Source organism: Lissotriton helveticus, chromosome 3_2 (assembly GCF_964261635.1).
Source record: "Lissotriton helveticus chromosome 3_2, aLisHel1.1, whole genome shotgun sequence".
Taxonomy (NCBI): domain Eukaryota; kingdom Metazoa; phylum Chordata; class Amphibia; order Caudata; family Salamandridae; genus Lissotriton; species Lissotriton helveticus.
In genome coordinates, this window is record NC_136062.1 from 247,111,457 (window position 1) to 247,130,058 (window position 18,602).

The 18,602-nt window shown below is 44.5% G+C and overlaps 1 protein-coding gene across 3 annotated transcripts in view; it reads right to left on the reverse strand.

Moving 5' to 3' along the window:
* Positions 1-18,602, reverse strand: part of CSK (C-terminal Src kinase) — a 797,455-nt gene that overhangs the window by 155,765 nt on the left and 623,088 nt on the right. For all 3 annotated transcript variants that reach the window (XM_078685133.1, XM_078685131.1, XM_078685132.1), the window contains one exon: positions 13,786-13,851. In XM_078685133.1, the coding sequence (XP_078541259.1) occupies positions 13,786-13,851 (66 nt within the window). The remainder of the gene's footprint in view (positions 1-13,785; positions 13,852-18,602) is intronic.

The window sequence follows — 18,602 nt, forward strand, 5'->3', positions numbered from 1 at the left end:
GCAACTCCCTTATGTGTCGGTAGGTGGCATCATGCTGCTCCATCCTGCCCGAGAAGGGATGTCGGGCCCCTACATAGCTGGCAACTCTGCGCGTTGACTACAGTTTGTTTCTTAATCTCTGTCCAAGCCATCAGACGTGGAGCACAGAGAAATCAGTTTGTAAAAGTGTGCAGATCTCTAAATTGGAATCTCATTAAAATGGACTAATGAGTCCATTCTACATAACAGGGAGAAGGGTGCGTCGTTGAGGAATCTACGGTTTGATAGAGTATCCACCTGAAAGAGTGCTACTAAAGGTAGGTAACATTTTCTTCTGATAGATATTACTAACAGCAGATTCCTGAACTTGTGAATAGATACCAAAGCAGTACCTTCGCAGATGGGATGTCTGTGGAAGGACTCAGACCAGGAAATCCTTCAGGACTGATCAGCCAGAATGCCCTTCATGCCAGACCTGGCTATCCAGGCAGGCGTGCTTCGTGAACTGACACACACGTAGCTGCCTGACAGACAGCCAAAACTGGCACACCACGCGCCAGTGCAGGGGAAGCAGTCATTGATCAGGTGGAATGAGCGCATGAACCTTCTGGAGATTTCAGTACAATGGTACCCTTCATTGTTCCAGTGAAACCCTCAAACAGCTGGTCATCCACCCTAAGTTCTTTGGTGTGATCGATGTTGAAGCTCAGAGCTCTCTTGGGATCAATGCAATAAGGTATTTTTTCCTCGCTGGATGGATGAGGTGGGGCGAAGAAAGCTGGTAAAGTGATAAACTTCCCTATGTGGGGACACTCAGGGACACCGCGCACTACTGGAGTTACCTCATAACCCTGAACCCCTTGGTGGAGGTCACCTCCTCCTTCAAGTCAGGTGCCACATCTCTGGGTGTAAGTACCTCTTTCTCAGCACTAGACACTACATGTTTGCTGCCATATTCTGGGCTGGACTCTACCTCCAAACCAGCCAAGCTCACATCATGTGCTGCACACATTTTCTTATCAGCTACGGCTCGCTCTATCTCCTCGCACACCCGGTCCGCCTGTCTCAGCCTCCGGCCACGAGCGCGGTTCTGATTCATTTCCTCAGAAACCAAATATCCCCACAATGTTCCCTTCTCAGGCCCACTGCTCTCTGAATACTCTGGCTGGGGATCCTCCCCACAGATTCCTCCTCAGAGTCAACTGACAACGTTACTTCCCAGCATGGTACTTCATATACTTTATAGCTATACGGGGCTGCCTCAAGATCCTGCCTTTTGGATCTCCTCTTCACAGGTGGCCCCCTCTCCTAGCAAAAGACTTAGATCCCTCACAATGTAAATATACAGGTGCCAAAAGTGCATTTCCATGTTGCCAAGGCCCCACAGGTGCAACAACTAACCTGGAGTGCCAACCACCAAATTCCAAAGGAAAACGGGGAAAAAATAGTAAGTGGTTGCGTAATGGTCTGCCCTAGTCCTGTGATGTACACCAATCACTGTGGGTCGAGTACAACTACAAGTTCTAATCCCACCGCTGACCACCAATGTAAGAAATGGGGGTCTCTAGTTGGCAGAGGTAGGTACCTTTGACCCAATAGGGACCCTTTCTTCTAGTAAGGGTAAGGGGGATATACACATGTTAGATAACCCCTGCTCACCCCCTAGGTAGCTTGACACAAGCAGACAGACTTATCCCAAAGGTAATGTGTAACGTTTTTGTACTTAAAACACACAATAATACAATGATAACACTACAAATGGACACCACAGCAGTTTAGGAAAAATAAAGTATCTTCATCTAAACTTGAACAAGACCAAAACGCCAACAATCCAACATAAATGTAATAAGAATGACTTTAAAAAGGTTTAATACAACTTGGAAATAAAGAAACGTTGGGGCATTCTGAATACTGGAGGGGACACTATTCCAGCTCCACTGTTTGCCTTTAAGAGAGGGCAGAGCTTAAAGGACAGATTGGTTCACACGCGTCCCAAAGGGGACATACCACGAGCATTAGGTACATTATGGGACATGCCAGCGGCCACAGGACACCATCCCTGTGGGAACTGCGCGGCCTGTCCGAACACAACGAAATCCCAAACTATTGATATAGGGACTGGGAGACCGTGGGAACAGCGTAGGTTCACAAATTGTAACAGCTCCAATTTAGTGTACCTGATTAGCTGCCCATGTAACAAGAGGTATGTGGGTATGACTACTCGCAAAATCAAGACACGCATTTGTGAGCACAAAAGCTCTATTCGGTGCTCAAGACAGTCGACCAGACTAACGAACCACTTTTTAACAGCCAAGCATATGTCGTCTGAGTTGCGTTGGACTGTGATAGAGCAGCCTCTGATACCAGCCCATATCACTGACACTAAGAGTTTTCTATTCCAGCGTGAACAGCGATGGGTATATAAATTGGGCACAGACAAGCGAGGATTGAACGAGGATATTCCTTGGATGTCACTCAAGAGTTAGAGGCACAAGATAATCAGTGCTTTTACATTAATGAATGATATGCCCGGAAATAGGTATATCTGTTACTTCCCGTGAGTATGAGTACCTGATGATCATATGGTATGTGTGGCATGTGGGCTGTGAGTATCACTCCCATATCGCGACAGGGTAACAGAAGGGCCCTCTCGACAGTAGATATCAGGAATGATGCGTGTAACACATGTTGTGTTCAGATTAATGAGACTGGTGGAGAGGCTGTAGATAGAGCACCGCCAGCCTGCTGATTAAGGGAGATAGAACATCTTCTCTGCCTGGGTGCATGGATGCTCAGGAGTTTTGTTGTCCAGCACAATGGATACAGCGCAGGAGCAGCGCGTTTATAATGGCCTTTTGAGGCGAGATCTGTCCAGGTCTTACCCAGATGCGCCAATAGCCTAAACATGATATGGTCATTGACCTTGCCATAAAGACACACGGGGCCTTAGTTTTGGTACTCCCCCTTTCTTGTCAACTAGGAGTTGCCGCCAGGCTGTTTTATACGCTGTTTAAATTGTTAAAAAAATTTTTTTGCACCATTGCGAGGGCGTCACGATAATTTGCGTGCTGACGCCGGTTTTGTGTGTAAAAAATCTGAGGAGTCTATGAGACCTATAAGTCCCTATACAAGAGATAGGTTTAAACAGAGTACACACGAGGGTTTCAAACCACTAAGCCCATAGTTCCTCGCGTGACGCGTTCGCGTCACGCTCCGCGCCAGCCTATCGTAATACTCCTCTAGCATACCCGGAAGAGGACAGACTGACGCTAGCAGCAAGGAGCGGGGCAGCGCGTCCGCGTTTCACGGTATGTGCCGGTAGGCTCATGAGATCTATAGCCTATTTAAGTAACAGGACTCCTTCCGCCGGTACCTCCCACAGACAGCCCAGTTGGACGTCTGGAGTACCGACGGATAGGTGAGTCAACAGACAGAACAGGCGCCTCTGTAAGCCACGCTATATCGAGTGGCCTGCCTTGACCTTACAGTACTTCCTTTAATTGATTCTTGTTTTATATGTGTTTGTGATTCATACAGAGCGGGGCTCTGCAGTACCTGAGCTAATGCCGGGTGAGGTGGGGCAGCATTCTCCATAATATGGGGTGAGTGTGTTTTTGTACTTAAGTGGCAATCTGGCTCTTTTGGGAATAGCTGTTATCTCAAAATACGTGTGGAAAGAAATGGATTATAAACCATTAATTGCGAGACCTTGCTTTGTATTCGAGTCTCGCCCAGAGAGCTTTTGCTAATAGGCTTGTTCTCGTTTTCTTTTTCTTTTTTATGTGTGTGTGCTGTCTTGCGAAATCTACTGGTTCCTCCATCAGGAGAATCTAAGGTGACATTTATTTTATTTAAGTTTCCTTGTTTATTATGCACTAATTAAGCAGTAGCAGGATAGGTCCTGAAGAAGCAGCAAGTGACCCCGGGGCACAGGTAAAAGCTGCAGAAACATGTCGACCGTGACTTTATAAACTGTCGAGGTAGTAATTTGCTTACACTACCTTTTTGCACTGTTTTTAGAGAGTGGGAGTTGAAGGTTGCTAATAAATCTATTTTCCTTCTTCTACCCCTTTTTAACATCACCACTTTTTTGAAAAATTTTATTTTCATTATTTAGCACTGCTTATTGGTTACATCCTGCCACCGACCTGTCATAACTTCATTGGGCATTGTTTTCCACCATGCTGTGCCTAATCGTATATGGGGTTTCCCTGTGTACTTATGGTGGTCTTCCCAAATGATGAAGGGCGGTACAGGATGGAACTCTGATGGGAACACTGTAACTATCGGAAGGGTGTCCCGTTATTGATTTTGCAAACAGCACACGCAATCTTCCAACCCTCATTTCTGAGCAGGTTTTTGACTGAGTGTTACTTGTTAGTTGGTGTTTAATACAACTTGGTCCATAGAAAAGTATGGATGCGTGATTTCTCACTAAGTACCTGAAGAGGCGTCGAGATTCACAAGGCCAAACAGCCGCAGAGAAAGGAACCGTTGGAACACAATCAATCAATCAATCAATCAATAAATGTATAGAGCGCGCTACTCACCCGTGAGAGTCTCAAGGCGCTGGGAAAGGAAAGGGGAGGTGGTGGGTCCCGCTACTGCACGAACAGCCAGGTCTTGAGGCGCTTCCTGAAGGTGAGATGGTCCTGGGTCATTCGTAGGTGTGTGGGGAGGGAGTTCCATGTCTTGGCTGCCAGGTAGGAGAACGATCTTCCTCCGGCGGTGGTTCTGCGAATCCGTGGGACGGTGGCGAGGGTGAGGCTGCCAGAGCGGAGCTGGCGGGTGGGAGCGTAGAACGAGAGGCGGTTGTGTCAGACACAGCAATGTGTCAGTTCCGGAGTACTTGGGGAGGTGAGGTGACAGTTCTGCTGCACACAGGAGAAGTGATGCGTCAAATCCGGAATGTAAGGGAAAGTGAGTCGTTGAAATCAAAGATGATTTTGGTCTGCGGGTGATGTGTGGAAAAACTTAGTGCACAGGTTTGATGCGCGACACACCAGAGATGATGTGTCGCTTTGCGAGGCTTTGCACTGACCGCGTCGGTGCTGGGGGGCTGTTCGGCGAGTCCGCACGTCGCCCGGCGGGACTCGGCGAGGCTTCGCACCATCCGACATCGGTTCCGAGAGACGTGTCACGGCTTCGCAGTGCTTTGTGCTGGCTCTTGCAGAGATTAGCTGCAAAACCCACCTCTGAGGTCCTGTAACTGGAAGGAGGCACTTCAGGCTCACCAGATCCACAGATGGAGGAGTCCAGCAGCACCAGCAGATTTGCAGAAGTCTCTTGTGTCCCTGAGACTTCTTAACAGGAGGCAAGCTCTACTCAAACCCTTGGAGATCTTCTTCTATTCTTCTCCTTTCATTAGCAGAAAAAGCTACTGCAGGCCAACCCCAGACACACTGTTTCTCCAGCTCTTCTCGTTGGCAAATGTTACTCTTGATTCCAGAAGTAGTCTAAAGTTCTGGGGTTTTAGGTCTAATAGTTATACCTCAAAATGTTTATGTTCTCTTTGTGCAAGGTCCTCGGAGCCCAGTGCAAACCATTTCTGTCCTCACTGGTGCAGCATGACCACAGGGGGTGGAGACCGCATTGTGCAAGGGAGACAGGCCCTACTCCGGTACAAGGAAAATCTCCTCCCACCACACACAATTCAGCCAGGGTCTATTCAGCCAAGCTCTGAGTCACCCAGGAAGGGTCAGGCACACCTCAAACCCCCGCCCCCAATCTACAAAGAATGCACAGGCCCAGCACCTGTCACTCCAAAACCAGACAGTCAATACACAAACAGGCAGAGGCCACAGAATGGTTAAACAAGAAAATGCCTACTTTCTAAAAATGCCATTTTCACACAATTTAAAAGCCATCTTTACTAAAACATGTGTTGTTTAATTCTAAGTTCAGGGAGCATAAACGTTATTTTTGTATCTTGTTTCAATGGGAAGTTATATTTATAAGATGTTACAAATAAACTCCCTTTCTGTCCTATCGGGCAAGATAGCCTTTTAATAGTGAAAAATTAAATGGCCAGTATTTCACTATCAGGACATGTCACACACACACACCAGTACATGTCCTACCTTTCACATACACTGCACCCTGCCTTGGAGGGTACCTTGGGCCTACCATAGGGGTGCCCTACATGTAAGAAAAGGGAAGGTTAGGGCCTGGCGATTGGGTGCACTTGCCAAGTCGACATGTCAGTGAACAAACTGTGCACAGACACTGCAGTGGCAGGTCTGAGATACCTTTTCAGGGATACTCATGTGGGTGGCACAATCAGTGCTGTACTCCCACTGGTAGTATTTGATTTACAGGCCCTGGCACACTCAGTGCAATTTACTAGGAGCTTTACAGTAAATCAAATATGCCAATCATGGATAACCAATCATGTTCCCAATTTACACAGAGAGCATATGCACTTTAGCACTGATTAGCACAGGTAAAGTGCCTGTAGTCCTAAAACCATTAACAGGTCAAGAAAAAAAATAGGAGGAAGAAGCAAAATGTTTGGGGATAACCCTGCAAAAAGGGCCCAGTCCAACAAGGAGAATATGACAGCACCTTCAAACGCACCAACTTCGATCTCATTATTGCAGCATCCTCTATGATGATCTTTGTGTCGTCGCACAATGCAAGGAGGGGTGTCTTGACGTGGAATGTCTATCAGCAAGTGTCTCAACAGTTGGTGCATCAAATGAATTCTTCAATGCAAAAATATTGCTGGGGATAGTGGTTTTCTCCTTCAATAATTGTGCCTCCGCATTGAAGTTGAACCTGCACCAATACTTAATTTTGAGGGCAAACAAGATGATATGGGTGCCATACCATGCACTGAAATGTAAGACATCAAGCGGTCACCATGTGGTCTGGTCCAAATGGCAGTGAAGGTGATCCCATGTTATCCTTAGGTCGCCACTTGTGTGAGCCTTTTAACAGAAAGGGTTAGGTCTAACTAGAAGGGGCAAGTTAATTGAGTTATTGAAGTTTAACCTCAAATGTATCTACTTTTTGTCTTTTAGGGTTCTTATAGCTTTTTACAAAGGAGGGGCACTTTATAAACCCTGAAGGCATAGCACGAAAAAGGTGGAAAAGCTTCAAATTAACTCAAATACATTTTGAATCTAGGGTAAAAATCTAACATTTTTTTAAACCAAAAAAGTGTTGTGAGCTCATTTTTTCCCACTATGCTGACAGGACAGTCTGTGAGGCACCTGCCAGTACAAGGCAAGCACGGATAGGGAAGGTACCAGCTTCTTAAAATGACAGTGCATACATTCACTCCTCTATGCACCAATTCCTTTGTCCAAGAAGACGACTGGATAACCTTCCTTAGTTCGCACTTTAGGGGCACTGATGCCAACATCCAAGGTACCTCCACACACATAAAATGCACCATGGACTGTTCAAAACTCATCCGTGACTGCCACGAGCTCCAACAGTTAGACCAGACTATTGCAATCAAGGGTGCACTGATTTGCAACAGAATTTCAAAGGGGAGGCATGAGGGGGCCCCGGGCCCAAATGGGATTCCACCCCTACTGTTTAAGCAAGACCCCGCGTTTTGGGCAGCTGCCCTTAAACCAATGTATGTCAAGATTCTGCAGACTTCTTTAATTCCATCATCGTGGAGGGGAGCCATCATTTCACCATTCCTCAAAAAGGGAGACCAAAGCGATCCAAAAAATGACCGGTTAGTGGCTCTGCTCGATAACGAGGCAAAATATTTTGCGGGCCTCCTTCTGCAGGAACGGTTATCCTGGGCAGCCGATGTCTCAGCAATCCGATACAACCAAACAGGCTTCTGTAAAGGTATGGGAACCTCTACCATCTTAGCACTATCTTTATTAATTGATGCAGCACAAGAAGCGAACCAACCACTATCTGTGCTATATTGATTATAGTTCGGCTTTCGATCATGTCAACAGGAATCTTCTGTGGGAAAAGTTATTCAAACTGAACATTCCTCCGCTGCTTTTAAAACAGTTAATTTTCCTTCACAGCGACACATGGGTGCAAGTCAGGCTGGGCACCGGTGACCATCTTTCAAGAAAGATTCCAACTTACACAGGAGTAAAACAGGGCTGCGTTCTTGCCCCAACACTTTTTAATCTTTTTATGGGAGACCTATCCAAATTGTTGAATGACTGCAATTCACACGCTCCAAAGCTAGGGGGCTCACAGATTTCCAACCTACTCTATGCAGATGATCTGTTACTCATCAGCCGGACCCCGGTTGGCCTTCAGCGGCTGTTGGATATTACTTCAAGATATTCTGCTGCTAATAGACTTACCATCAACCGGGAAAAATCAAAAGTTATGTGTATCAATCTTTCCAAAAAGAAAGCAACTCGAAACTGGCTCTTGTCATCTAGCAAGCTAGAAAAGGTCAGCGAATATCGATATTTGGGGGTCTTTATAGACCATAAGGGCAACTTCACTCCGCAATGTGAAGCTATAAAAAGGAGAGGAGTATCTGCGGCAGCGACACTCAGAACCTTGAAAAACACAGTTTCAGGTCCAAGCTTTCTTCCACTAATAAAGGTAATACAGGCAAAGTTAATCCCAGCAATTACTTATGGCAGTGAAGCTATGAGAGGGAGGGATGCTCCCTTATTAGATAGAACTGTGGCAAAAGCACTTTGTATGATCTTTGGCCTTCCAAGGTATTCATCGCCAGCTCAAATGAGACTAGAGTTCAGTTACAGAAAGAAGAGTTGGCACGCAAGGGAGCCTACATAAAAACCTGGCATAAATTATGCAGGGGTGAACCGAATACCTTAAATGCGCTCCTGTGGAAGGAACTTCAAAACAAACCAACATGTCCAGCAAGGAGGTATTTGTAGGGAGACATTGAGGACCTTGGAGTACAGCAACTCTGGTCACTCCCAGTCTCCGCAGCAGTCTTTAAAAAGGTGGTCAACAAGACAGTCCGGAAGGAATCAGTGCTGCAGGACAAAGCCGCCCTAATTGAGCGGGCTCATGGTTGGCTTACAGTTCAATCATACACCGTGCCTTTGCCCCAAACCTAGCTGCAGATTGGTTTTACCCAAAAAATAAAAGAGAAATTCCAAAGGATGAGCCTAACGGTACCACGGAAGTCCAATTCCTACATTGACACCTTGACTCTCACACTTGATCGTTTTGGTAAGATGATAAGCCCCTTCCATTTGTGTTGTCGATTTTCTTATCCAGTATTCTCGTTTACTTGTCTTATATACAGAATTTTCGTTTTTAACTCGTGCAATTCAGACACACATTTTATAAATTGGAGCTTCTTTGTTTTATTAACATTGTAAAGGTTTTAATTAACCAGGTACAATAAAGTATTACATTCACTCACTCCTCTATGCAATAAAGCAGTTTGGACCCAGCCATATGCAGACTGCCAGTGACTAGACTTATTGCAAGCAGCCACTTATCCCATTTTGTGTTTCATGTACTACCCAATATGGCATGGGTATGCCTAGACTTGGTTCCCATGCTTACTGTGTCACTGAACCAAGCTGTACCAGGCTGAGGAGCCCATAACTACGGCGAAACCGGTCCTGGGGTGCTCGTGAGGAACAGGGTCAAGATTGATGTGCATATGTCTGGGTACAAACTGAGGTGGCATGGTGAGCAAAAGAACGATGGGTTGGAGTGCTACTCGAGCGATTGCTAGTGGTTAGACTTAATGCAAGCAGCCTCCCATCACCTTTTTGTTACTTTTTGTGTACTTTTCAAAGTGGCAAGGGTCTGCCCAGACATGGGGCCCATGCTTAATGTGTCAATGGAAACAAGCTGCACCCAGCTGATAGCCGAAAACTAGGGAGAAACGGATCCTTGGTTGCTTTTGTTCCGGTTCAGAGAAAACCTGGCTTGGCAGTTCGGGCTGTTCCCATGAGGAATAGGGATAAGACTGATTCCCATATGGCTGGGTCCAAACTGAGGTGGCATGGTGAGCAAGCTAAAGAACAATGGGTTGGAGTATGACCCTGTGCTATTGCCAATGGTTAGACTTATTGCAACCAGCCTCCCATCACCTTTTGTGTGTTTAAATTACTCCGAATTCCCAGAATGTACAATTCATTTAATTTGAAGTCATATGAATATTACGCACTCAGATGAACAAAAACATGTTCTGCTTGGTTTCTCCATCAAGAGAGATAACTTCACTGTAGTGGCCAACCAGAGTAATGATTATTGCCTTCGACCCATGCTTGTACAGCCGGAACAACTAACCTGGCAGAAGTTCAAATGGTGGCAGCTCCATGACGTCGCCACACCACTCTACAGATGTCTGGCAGAGGCACTCTGGCAATAAAGTGCGGTTGTGGCTGCAATTCCACTTGTGGAATAGGATGACACTTTAGATTTTAATAGACGGCCAGTCTTATGAGTGTCAAAACGCAATAGTTGCCACAATCCATCTTGCGATCCCTAGCCAAAGGCCACAAAGAGCTGGGGTTATTGTCGAAAAGACATAGTACAGTCAATATTGAATTTGAGGCATCTGCAGGCATTCAATGAGTGCACTGCGCTTTCTACGTTTGTAGCATAGTTCTGAAAGAATGCTGTAAGAATAGATTCACTGAAGGAAAGTCTGAGGACACTTTTGGTATAACATTTAGATTGGTGTGCAGCAGTACACTATTGGTGAAAATGCAAAAAGGTGGCTTGATGAATGCATAGATTTCATTTACTCTTCTAGTATAAGTGAACCCCAACAGCAAAGCGGTCTTCCATGGTAAAAATCAGATGTACTACTTACATAGAGATTCAAAGGGTTCGCTCATTAACCGGTTGAGACCAGTATTCAATTCCCATGAAAGAGCTACAGGTCTGATCAAAGAAAGGGCACTGAACAGCTCTTAGAGAAATTCTTTTATGATTCAAGCTGAAAGGAGACCAGGTGTTAGGTAAGTGCATGAATATTGATACAGCCAGTAAACAAACTTTAATAGATGTGTATTTGAGACCAGATTGACCACAGCGTAAAAGAAGAGACTAGACTGGATGAGGAGAGGAGAGGATGCAAAGAAATCAGATGTAGTTCTGCCTCTTGACACCACAGACAAACACACTTCTATTTGCCTTGATAAGTCTTAGTGGTAGAAGATGCTCTAGATTGGGCCAAGATATCGCAGAAGTCTTGTAGGTTGTCTAGAAGTAAACTCCAGGTGATCACAAAACATGCTGACAAGCTCAGGAATGCTGGATCATGGTGCAGAATCTGCTAGTACTCTTAACAGCAGGTATGGGGCTTTCCAGAAGATATGGCTAGGCTTTCCGACAGATGGAGGAGACCCATAAACCAAATCTGTTGAGCCCATGCAGGGCCAATTTGCATTAGTCTACAGGTTTTTTCTCTCCACTTCGCTGAACACTAAGGAGGAGGTGACAAGGCAAAAGTTCTTGAACCACAAGATCGAAAATGCACCTGCCATCGTTCCTTGAAGAAACTGCCTGCTGAGAAAGTACTAGCATTTCCATTTTAAAAGTCTAAATATCTTGAGTACTACTACCTGATGTAATCGTTACTCATGGGATACACTTTTGGATTTGCTGAGTATCCATCCACATACTGATTGCCCATGGAAGGTTTTGTTCGGTGACCGATTCGGTGGCTTATATCCCAAGCCCACCTAAGCTGTGCTTAAGACAGTAAGCGAACTATTGTGCCCATTTGCTTGATTACTTAAACCATTGTCGTACTGTCCATTCTGACAAGCACGGGCACATTTTGTAACCTTGTAAGAATAGATTTTATTCCTTTCCGGCCTACCCACAGTGCTGAAATGTCTATGTTAAGTCCAAGGTTGACCAATGAACTCTTGTCTCCAGTTCTTGGAGGTGGGCATCCCAAACTTCTAGAACTGCATCCATTGTCATGACAAAATGAGCTGCTGGCAGCTGGAAATGCAGGCCTTGTACCAGTTTGGTTCTTGTCCTCCACCTCTGTAATGAGCCCTTGATGTTGTTTGCCACCTGAATATGGACGTAGAATGATCCGGACACTGGAAGCCAATGAGCGTTTACTTTTTCCTTTACAGGACAAATCTTCAGTCTGCAAGGTGGTATCAATAAGATAGTAGAGATTTGAAGATCGGACAGAAATCTCCTTCACTTTTCTGTAACTATTGAGTGAGGGACTAAGTGAAATTGTTTCTCCTGTGACAGAAAGGCTTTGTCTGATTTTGTATTCAAGATGGTGCCCAGCAATTGAATAGAAGTGGTTGGCAGCATTGAGGCTCAACATGCTGAACAGTTTTGTACAGGCTCCTATGGATCAACCAATATTGGATAAACTCTTCCCCTTGACCAGTCAATTATCTAGGTAGTGGAAGCCCTTGTCCCCTTGGAGATGCAGGCAAGCCACCTCTGGTGCCAATGCATTTTGTAAAGATCTTTGATAACATATTGAATCCAATAGACAGAACCTTCAATTATAACAGCATGCGGCTACCTAAAATGTTCTGCATTTGCAGCATTTCGTGTGAATATGTATGTGAAATAAGGTGTCCTGCCTGCCTAAAAAAAGTCATAAAATATCCTACTTGAACTGCAATACCTCTTGTGCAGTTACCATCATGAATTACTGTTTCTGTTATCATTTGTTGAATTGACAAAGGACCAGGATGGGTTGCCATTCCGCCGAGTTATTTTTTTATCAGGAAAAACCTGGAGCAGAAACCTCTCCACTGTTGGGATTTGGAGATGGGCTCAAGGGTCCCCCTTTTTGACACATGGACTTTATTTCTGCACACAGAACTTGTAGATTCTGGAGAATGTTTTTCTGCGGTGGAATTTGGGGTGACCTTTGGACAACTAGCCACAAAAACTAAATAGGTCCAACACTTAGAGATTGGATACAATGACCACCCATTGAGAGCGATAAAGGAAAGATTAAGCTGCCCACAAGGTATCGACGGAAAGGCGCTGATTGAGGAACAGAACTTGGAAGCGAGATAGACTGAGGTTACAGAGTCACTACTGATGAGAAGTCTTATTTGCTTTAAGCATGGACTTCTATCTAGGCTTATGCTTAGATGAGGGAGAGTAAGGTGGTTGTTTTACTGATGGTGGGTAGTAGGGAAGGCAACAGTATGGTGGCCATGGAGTGTAGAGTTATGCAAAAGGTAACATGGTTGGCAATTGCCTAAAATGGCAATAGTGCTTGTCTGTTTCATTTGATCGACAACATTTTTTTTAGGTAATTCAGCTATTATTTGATATAGATGTTTCACCTTTTGCCTCTTCCGAGAGAAAAAGAATTTCCAAGGAATGACTATGTACGATAAGGGCTCTGAGAGGGACTCCTACCATAGAATGTGCAGTAGAAATGTGAAAAACGGATGTTAGTAGGGGGAGTGGAGGTCTGTGCACTCCCAACTCATTGGCTAAAATGTGGGTAATTTCTAATGAGGTGACTGGGTTACTAAACTTTGAGGTTTGCGTGTTTCTAAAGAGAATTTCCCTGTAAAACTGTTGAAATGTTTCCTGGAGACTCCCAGCTCGACAACTGGGAACGATTAAAGCACGTAAATGTATGAAGGATACAATACTGGGAAGTAATTTAAAAAAATAGATATTTTTCAATTTGAATACGTTCTGGAATTCTGCAAATAGACAAAAAATATCAAACTGATATTATCAAAGAATATAGAATGATGGAGGCCTGCTGCAGCCAACATTTATGACACAAGTCCATGATTGTAAACCTTGCAAGAACAAACCAAGTTGCATTTGCAACCATGCGTAGAACAAAAAAAAAACATAATAGCATAATATAATGCAAACACAAATTAATCATCAAAGACTGACCTCCAAATTCGCCTTTTCCAATTATTTGCAGCAGTTTTAAGTCTTTCCTGTGGAGAGCCCAACCGCCTAAAAAGGTAGATTTAAAGTTAACAGTTAGAGACATGTAGTGAAAATCAAAATTTAGACACAGACTGACAACAATGAGGAAACAAAATGACAAACCATTATGCATGGTATATACATGAGGTGCAGAAAGTTTTAAAAAAAAGTCCTAAGCTATAAATGATGAGATTTTTGAAAAAAAAGAAACAATGATAAAAAGAGTGACAGCATGCTCAGATGGGGTAAAATAGGATTCAGCGGTAGACAGTAGGAGGACAAGAAGCACAGATAAAACACTGCTGACATCAGAGACTGAGCAATAACATATGACTAGGATTCGAGTTCTTTGGCAGCACAGTTTCCACAAGTGAGCTGGATCCTGGGGCACATTTTCAATAACGAATTAAAACATTTTCTAACACATTTTGAAGATAAAATACACAAATTAGAGGCTACATTTTTGTCTTCTCTAAAGCTAGAGAATCCAGTTCATCTATGCAACAGTAGTCAACCTCTGTCTAGGCTCCTAGTTTTAAAGGGAGAAGGATAAGCTGTTTATGAATTAAAAGAAAATATCTAGGATGGAGCACTCTGATTAGAAGAAAGTAACTCTTCCAACTCAATCTTGGAGTTTTCTTTGATATTCATAAACAAAGCAGATAAGCAGACTCATTACAAAGACTAGGTGCAGGAAAAAAACATAACAGAAAAGGCATCAAATTAAACCTACGCAAAAAGAATTGTACAAAAATCCACGGTGGAGTCAAAATGTGTAGACAGGCCTTCATATAGCTGCCTAACATATCCCTGAAATGGGATACTTTGTAAGGAGCAGCCATGGATGCCTTTGCCACCCGAGAATGGATCTCAAATTTGGTTGGAAAGCCAGTGAGGTTAGACTCAAAGTTTACAAATGACTGTAGGAATTTCGCATGTCTTGTTCTAACAAGATAAAGTTTGAGAACTCTCAGCATCCACTGCATGAATAGGCTGGAGCAAAAAATATGGGAATATAATTGTCCGATTAGTTATGCACATTTCAAATAACCTTTTAAAGGAAACAGTGATGAGTTTTCACAATAACTCATTATGGAAAACCAGATTAATGGATTCATCTATGCATTCAGCCTAAATCTTACTCATCTTGTTAGCCTATGCTACCTTGACTAGAAGGACTACTTTCAACAAGAGCCATTGCAAATATGATTTGTGCTAAGTTTGGACACTACATTCAACTCCTAGCATGTGGTGCTATAGGAAATTATTCCTATTGGATACTTGAAAACAAATGCTTCACAAGATATTTGCTCTGGGTATCGTCTGCAGCTAAAAGAGGAGGGAAGCTGGAAGCTGATATAGTCAAATATAAGCGAGCAACCAGAACAGCTTCTCATAGAAACAACCTGCTTCTCCAGACAGCACATTATGTGGTATGCGAGTATTTAAATAGACTCTTGGTGCTGAGATTCCGGAGGAGGGAGTGTGCCTAAAGATAAAGCAGTTTTATACAGAGTATAGCCAAATTTTTATCAGTTTGCGAAAGTGGAGGCAATGGGTTTGGGAGCAACACTGGAATGGAAGTGAGTTCCACAGCCATGCAGCAGAGACAAAGAATGTTCTAAGTCCTGATCCAGGGCAATGAAATTATGGAAGCAGGAAATGTCTGGCTAAAGAGGATCTAGTATTTCTGGTAGGGGTGTGGAAGGTACATTTATTTGGAGATGGGTTGGGCCTTGGACGTTGATGGCTTTAAACACCAGGCAAAGAGATATGAACATCATCATTCTGTATGGGTAGCCATGAATGTTTGGAGAGTTATAGAACCAGTCTGGCCATGCAAAACCTTGAACTGGTTTGGTGAATACAGACAGACAATTTCCTGTGTTTCATTACAATTGGAATTGGAAGGGAAACCTCCTGTAAATCTGTAGTTACCAGCTAATCTTCCTGATGGAACTTAGTAAATCCAATAAAGAAACTTCCAGAACCTCTCTTGCTATATCAATGTGTTGGCTCTTTAAGGAACTTAAATGGGAATATTTTTTTACTGTCTATTTTCACAAGCAACCAACAAAATCCGGAAATAGCTGAAGTTGATCCCTTAGTTTTTCAGATGGTTGGAAAGAATCTACATCTATTTGGGGTCTCAATACCCTTGGATAAATGTAGAGAGAACTCCAAGCCACAAATTTGGAACCACTCTGTGCAATATCTCCAACTCATGTATTTTCTTATACCTCGGCAGACGGTAAGATGAAACTATATATTTCCGCCCAGAAGGGTGGGAACAGGTGGAGTTAGGGAACCATCGGCAAGCTGCTAGTGGGCTTTTTGCCTAGAGAGCCGACAGTTGCAGACTTCCACACCGGCTACACTGCTTTTTATAGTTGTAGAAATACTGTTTATCTAGGAAACAGTATCATTTCTTCAAGATGACAGTCTTTATGGTTTTAGCATCTGACATTGTCCTAAATCTCGTCACCATCATTAGTCACAAAAAAAACGGCCTTTAAAAGAGATATCAGTAGTGCACTGAGGTACAGGGATGTTTTTCTTAGTCACAAAGATCCCTCACCACACCATGGCAGTAGCTGTACATAGACTGCTAAATTGTCAGACTCTTGCCATGCTTATGATCCAATCAGACATCGTTTTTTCTATTTTACAATCACCATGAAATCTTCATCAGTTGTCATAATAAATTCAACTGAGAGGAAGTTAGCTTGGCATGCAAACAGTAATTTAGGCTCTACTTTCCTTAACATGTGGTGGAGAAAATATTGTGACGCAGTGCACCTTTTACGAAAGGCAAAGAGCAGGCTTGACACACAGCACAAACAACTTCTTTTCTTAGCTCAATTCTGCATCTTTATCCACTGTGAACAAATCTCTACTGGGCTGCAAATTGCCTATCATTACCAGGATTAGCATTTTTTATGATTTTGTCTGCAATATCGACAGAGGCCTCAAATGATGCACTGCTCATACTGAGCGTCCATATTTTACATTACTGTCCATCAAGTTGTCATTTTAAGAACAATATTTAATAATAACATAAGGCATCCAATAATTATCAAATTATAATAAAAAAAGACCCTTTGAGACCATAATGAGACTGACAGACCAGCAGACATCGCAAGGCGGCTGAGAAGACCGCTGTGATCGGAGGCACTGAGTGGCGGACGAGTCTCCCGCACACGCAAGGGTCTCCGATCAACATTACACGTCAAGCAGAAGCCCCGAAGTGTTAACCGATGACTGCAGGGCAAGAGGCGTTTTGCGCACAACCAGCGAGAAATACTGCCCGGAGGTGAGTGACGCGGCGGGCTCGCCGTGCACCCTGAGGGTCTGAAGAGTGGTGGGTCAGCGCTACGCCAGATGGCAATGCAACCCCCCAAGGCACCCACTAGCAGTAGGAAGCACCCCTTGGCAGCGCGCACACGATCCCCAATTGGATGCAGCGTACCGGCCGCAAGTCAGTGCGGAATTGTCCTATGCACATACAGTTTACCTGCGGTGTGGGGAGGCTGCCGCGAGATCTGAGAAGCCGCTCGGCAGACTCGTGTGGGGTTGAGAGTGGTAGAAGTCGTGGAAAGATTGGTGCCTTAACACGTAGAGAGTTCAGGCGACGAGAGCCACGCTTTTCCCGGCTTTTGGACGGAACTGATGGGGTGCCGCTCGCAGCGGTGGGACTAACCTTGAGCTTGTGGAGTGGTTGTATTTACGGGATTGCGAGGACCAGCAGCCCGGTTCTCTTTCCGCAGCGGTGGGACTAACTTTGAGCCTCTGGAGTGACTGTGCATACGGGACTGCGAGGACCAGCAGCCTGGTTCTGAGCACAGCTGTGGCCTCTTCCCGGTGACCCCGCCCTCCGCCTGTGGGTACTTAGCTCATTCTCTTCCCCGCTTCGCGTAACGCGCGCGGGTGCGCGCCGGGCGCAGCCAAGGACGGGCTCGTTTTAGCCACGTTCAAGACAGGACCGGGCCATCCCTCTTTAATCTGCATTCGGAGATATTGAATGTATTTTGTTACAACAGCAAACTTTGTTTTGAACTCTGTAACATATGTCTACACGTGAGAGCAGGCGCAAAGCCACCACGGCGGGGTCCCTTCTAACAGGCACCTTGGATAATTTTATAACTAGAGCAAACTCAGTAATAGACCAAGGGATTACTCTAATGGAACGTAGGGTGTCCCAAGATCTAGCTATGGCCAAAAGATCCTCAACGGGTCATTTTGCGATTGCCCGCACCCCGGAGCATACCGCAAGAGCTAACACTACAGAAATACAAGCACTTGTGCATAGCATGCCTAGTTTTCAGGAGCAGTCACACACCCAGCTTTTAATTGATTCACATCCTTCTTCGGCACTAGAGACTACCCCAGAAATAACAAGGGTTAGTTCCCTGGAAGAAACTAACACCTGGCAACTACGGGAGAGACGGGAGGGTGCCATACCGAAGAGAAAACGGGCCAACGCCACTGTCATGGGAGGTAGAAAACCGAAAGTAGCCAAAGCCATGGGTAGCAAGGATATATCTGACAAGCAAGGGGAGGAACATGAGCAAATGACCCAGATTAGGCAGGCCCCCCCCCGCATTCGGACTCACAGATTGAAGTCTTAGCTCCTGGAGCCGTAGTAATAATGCGGTTAGTAATAAGGGAGATGATGACCAACTATTAATAAAATTGGGGGCATTATTGAAAACTTTTCTTACGCCACTGGAATCTAGACTTTCACGCATCGAAAATCAGCTCTCTGAGATGGAATCGAT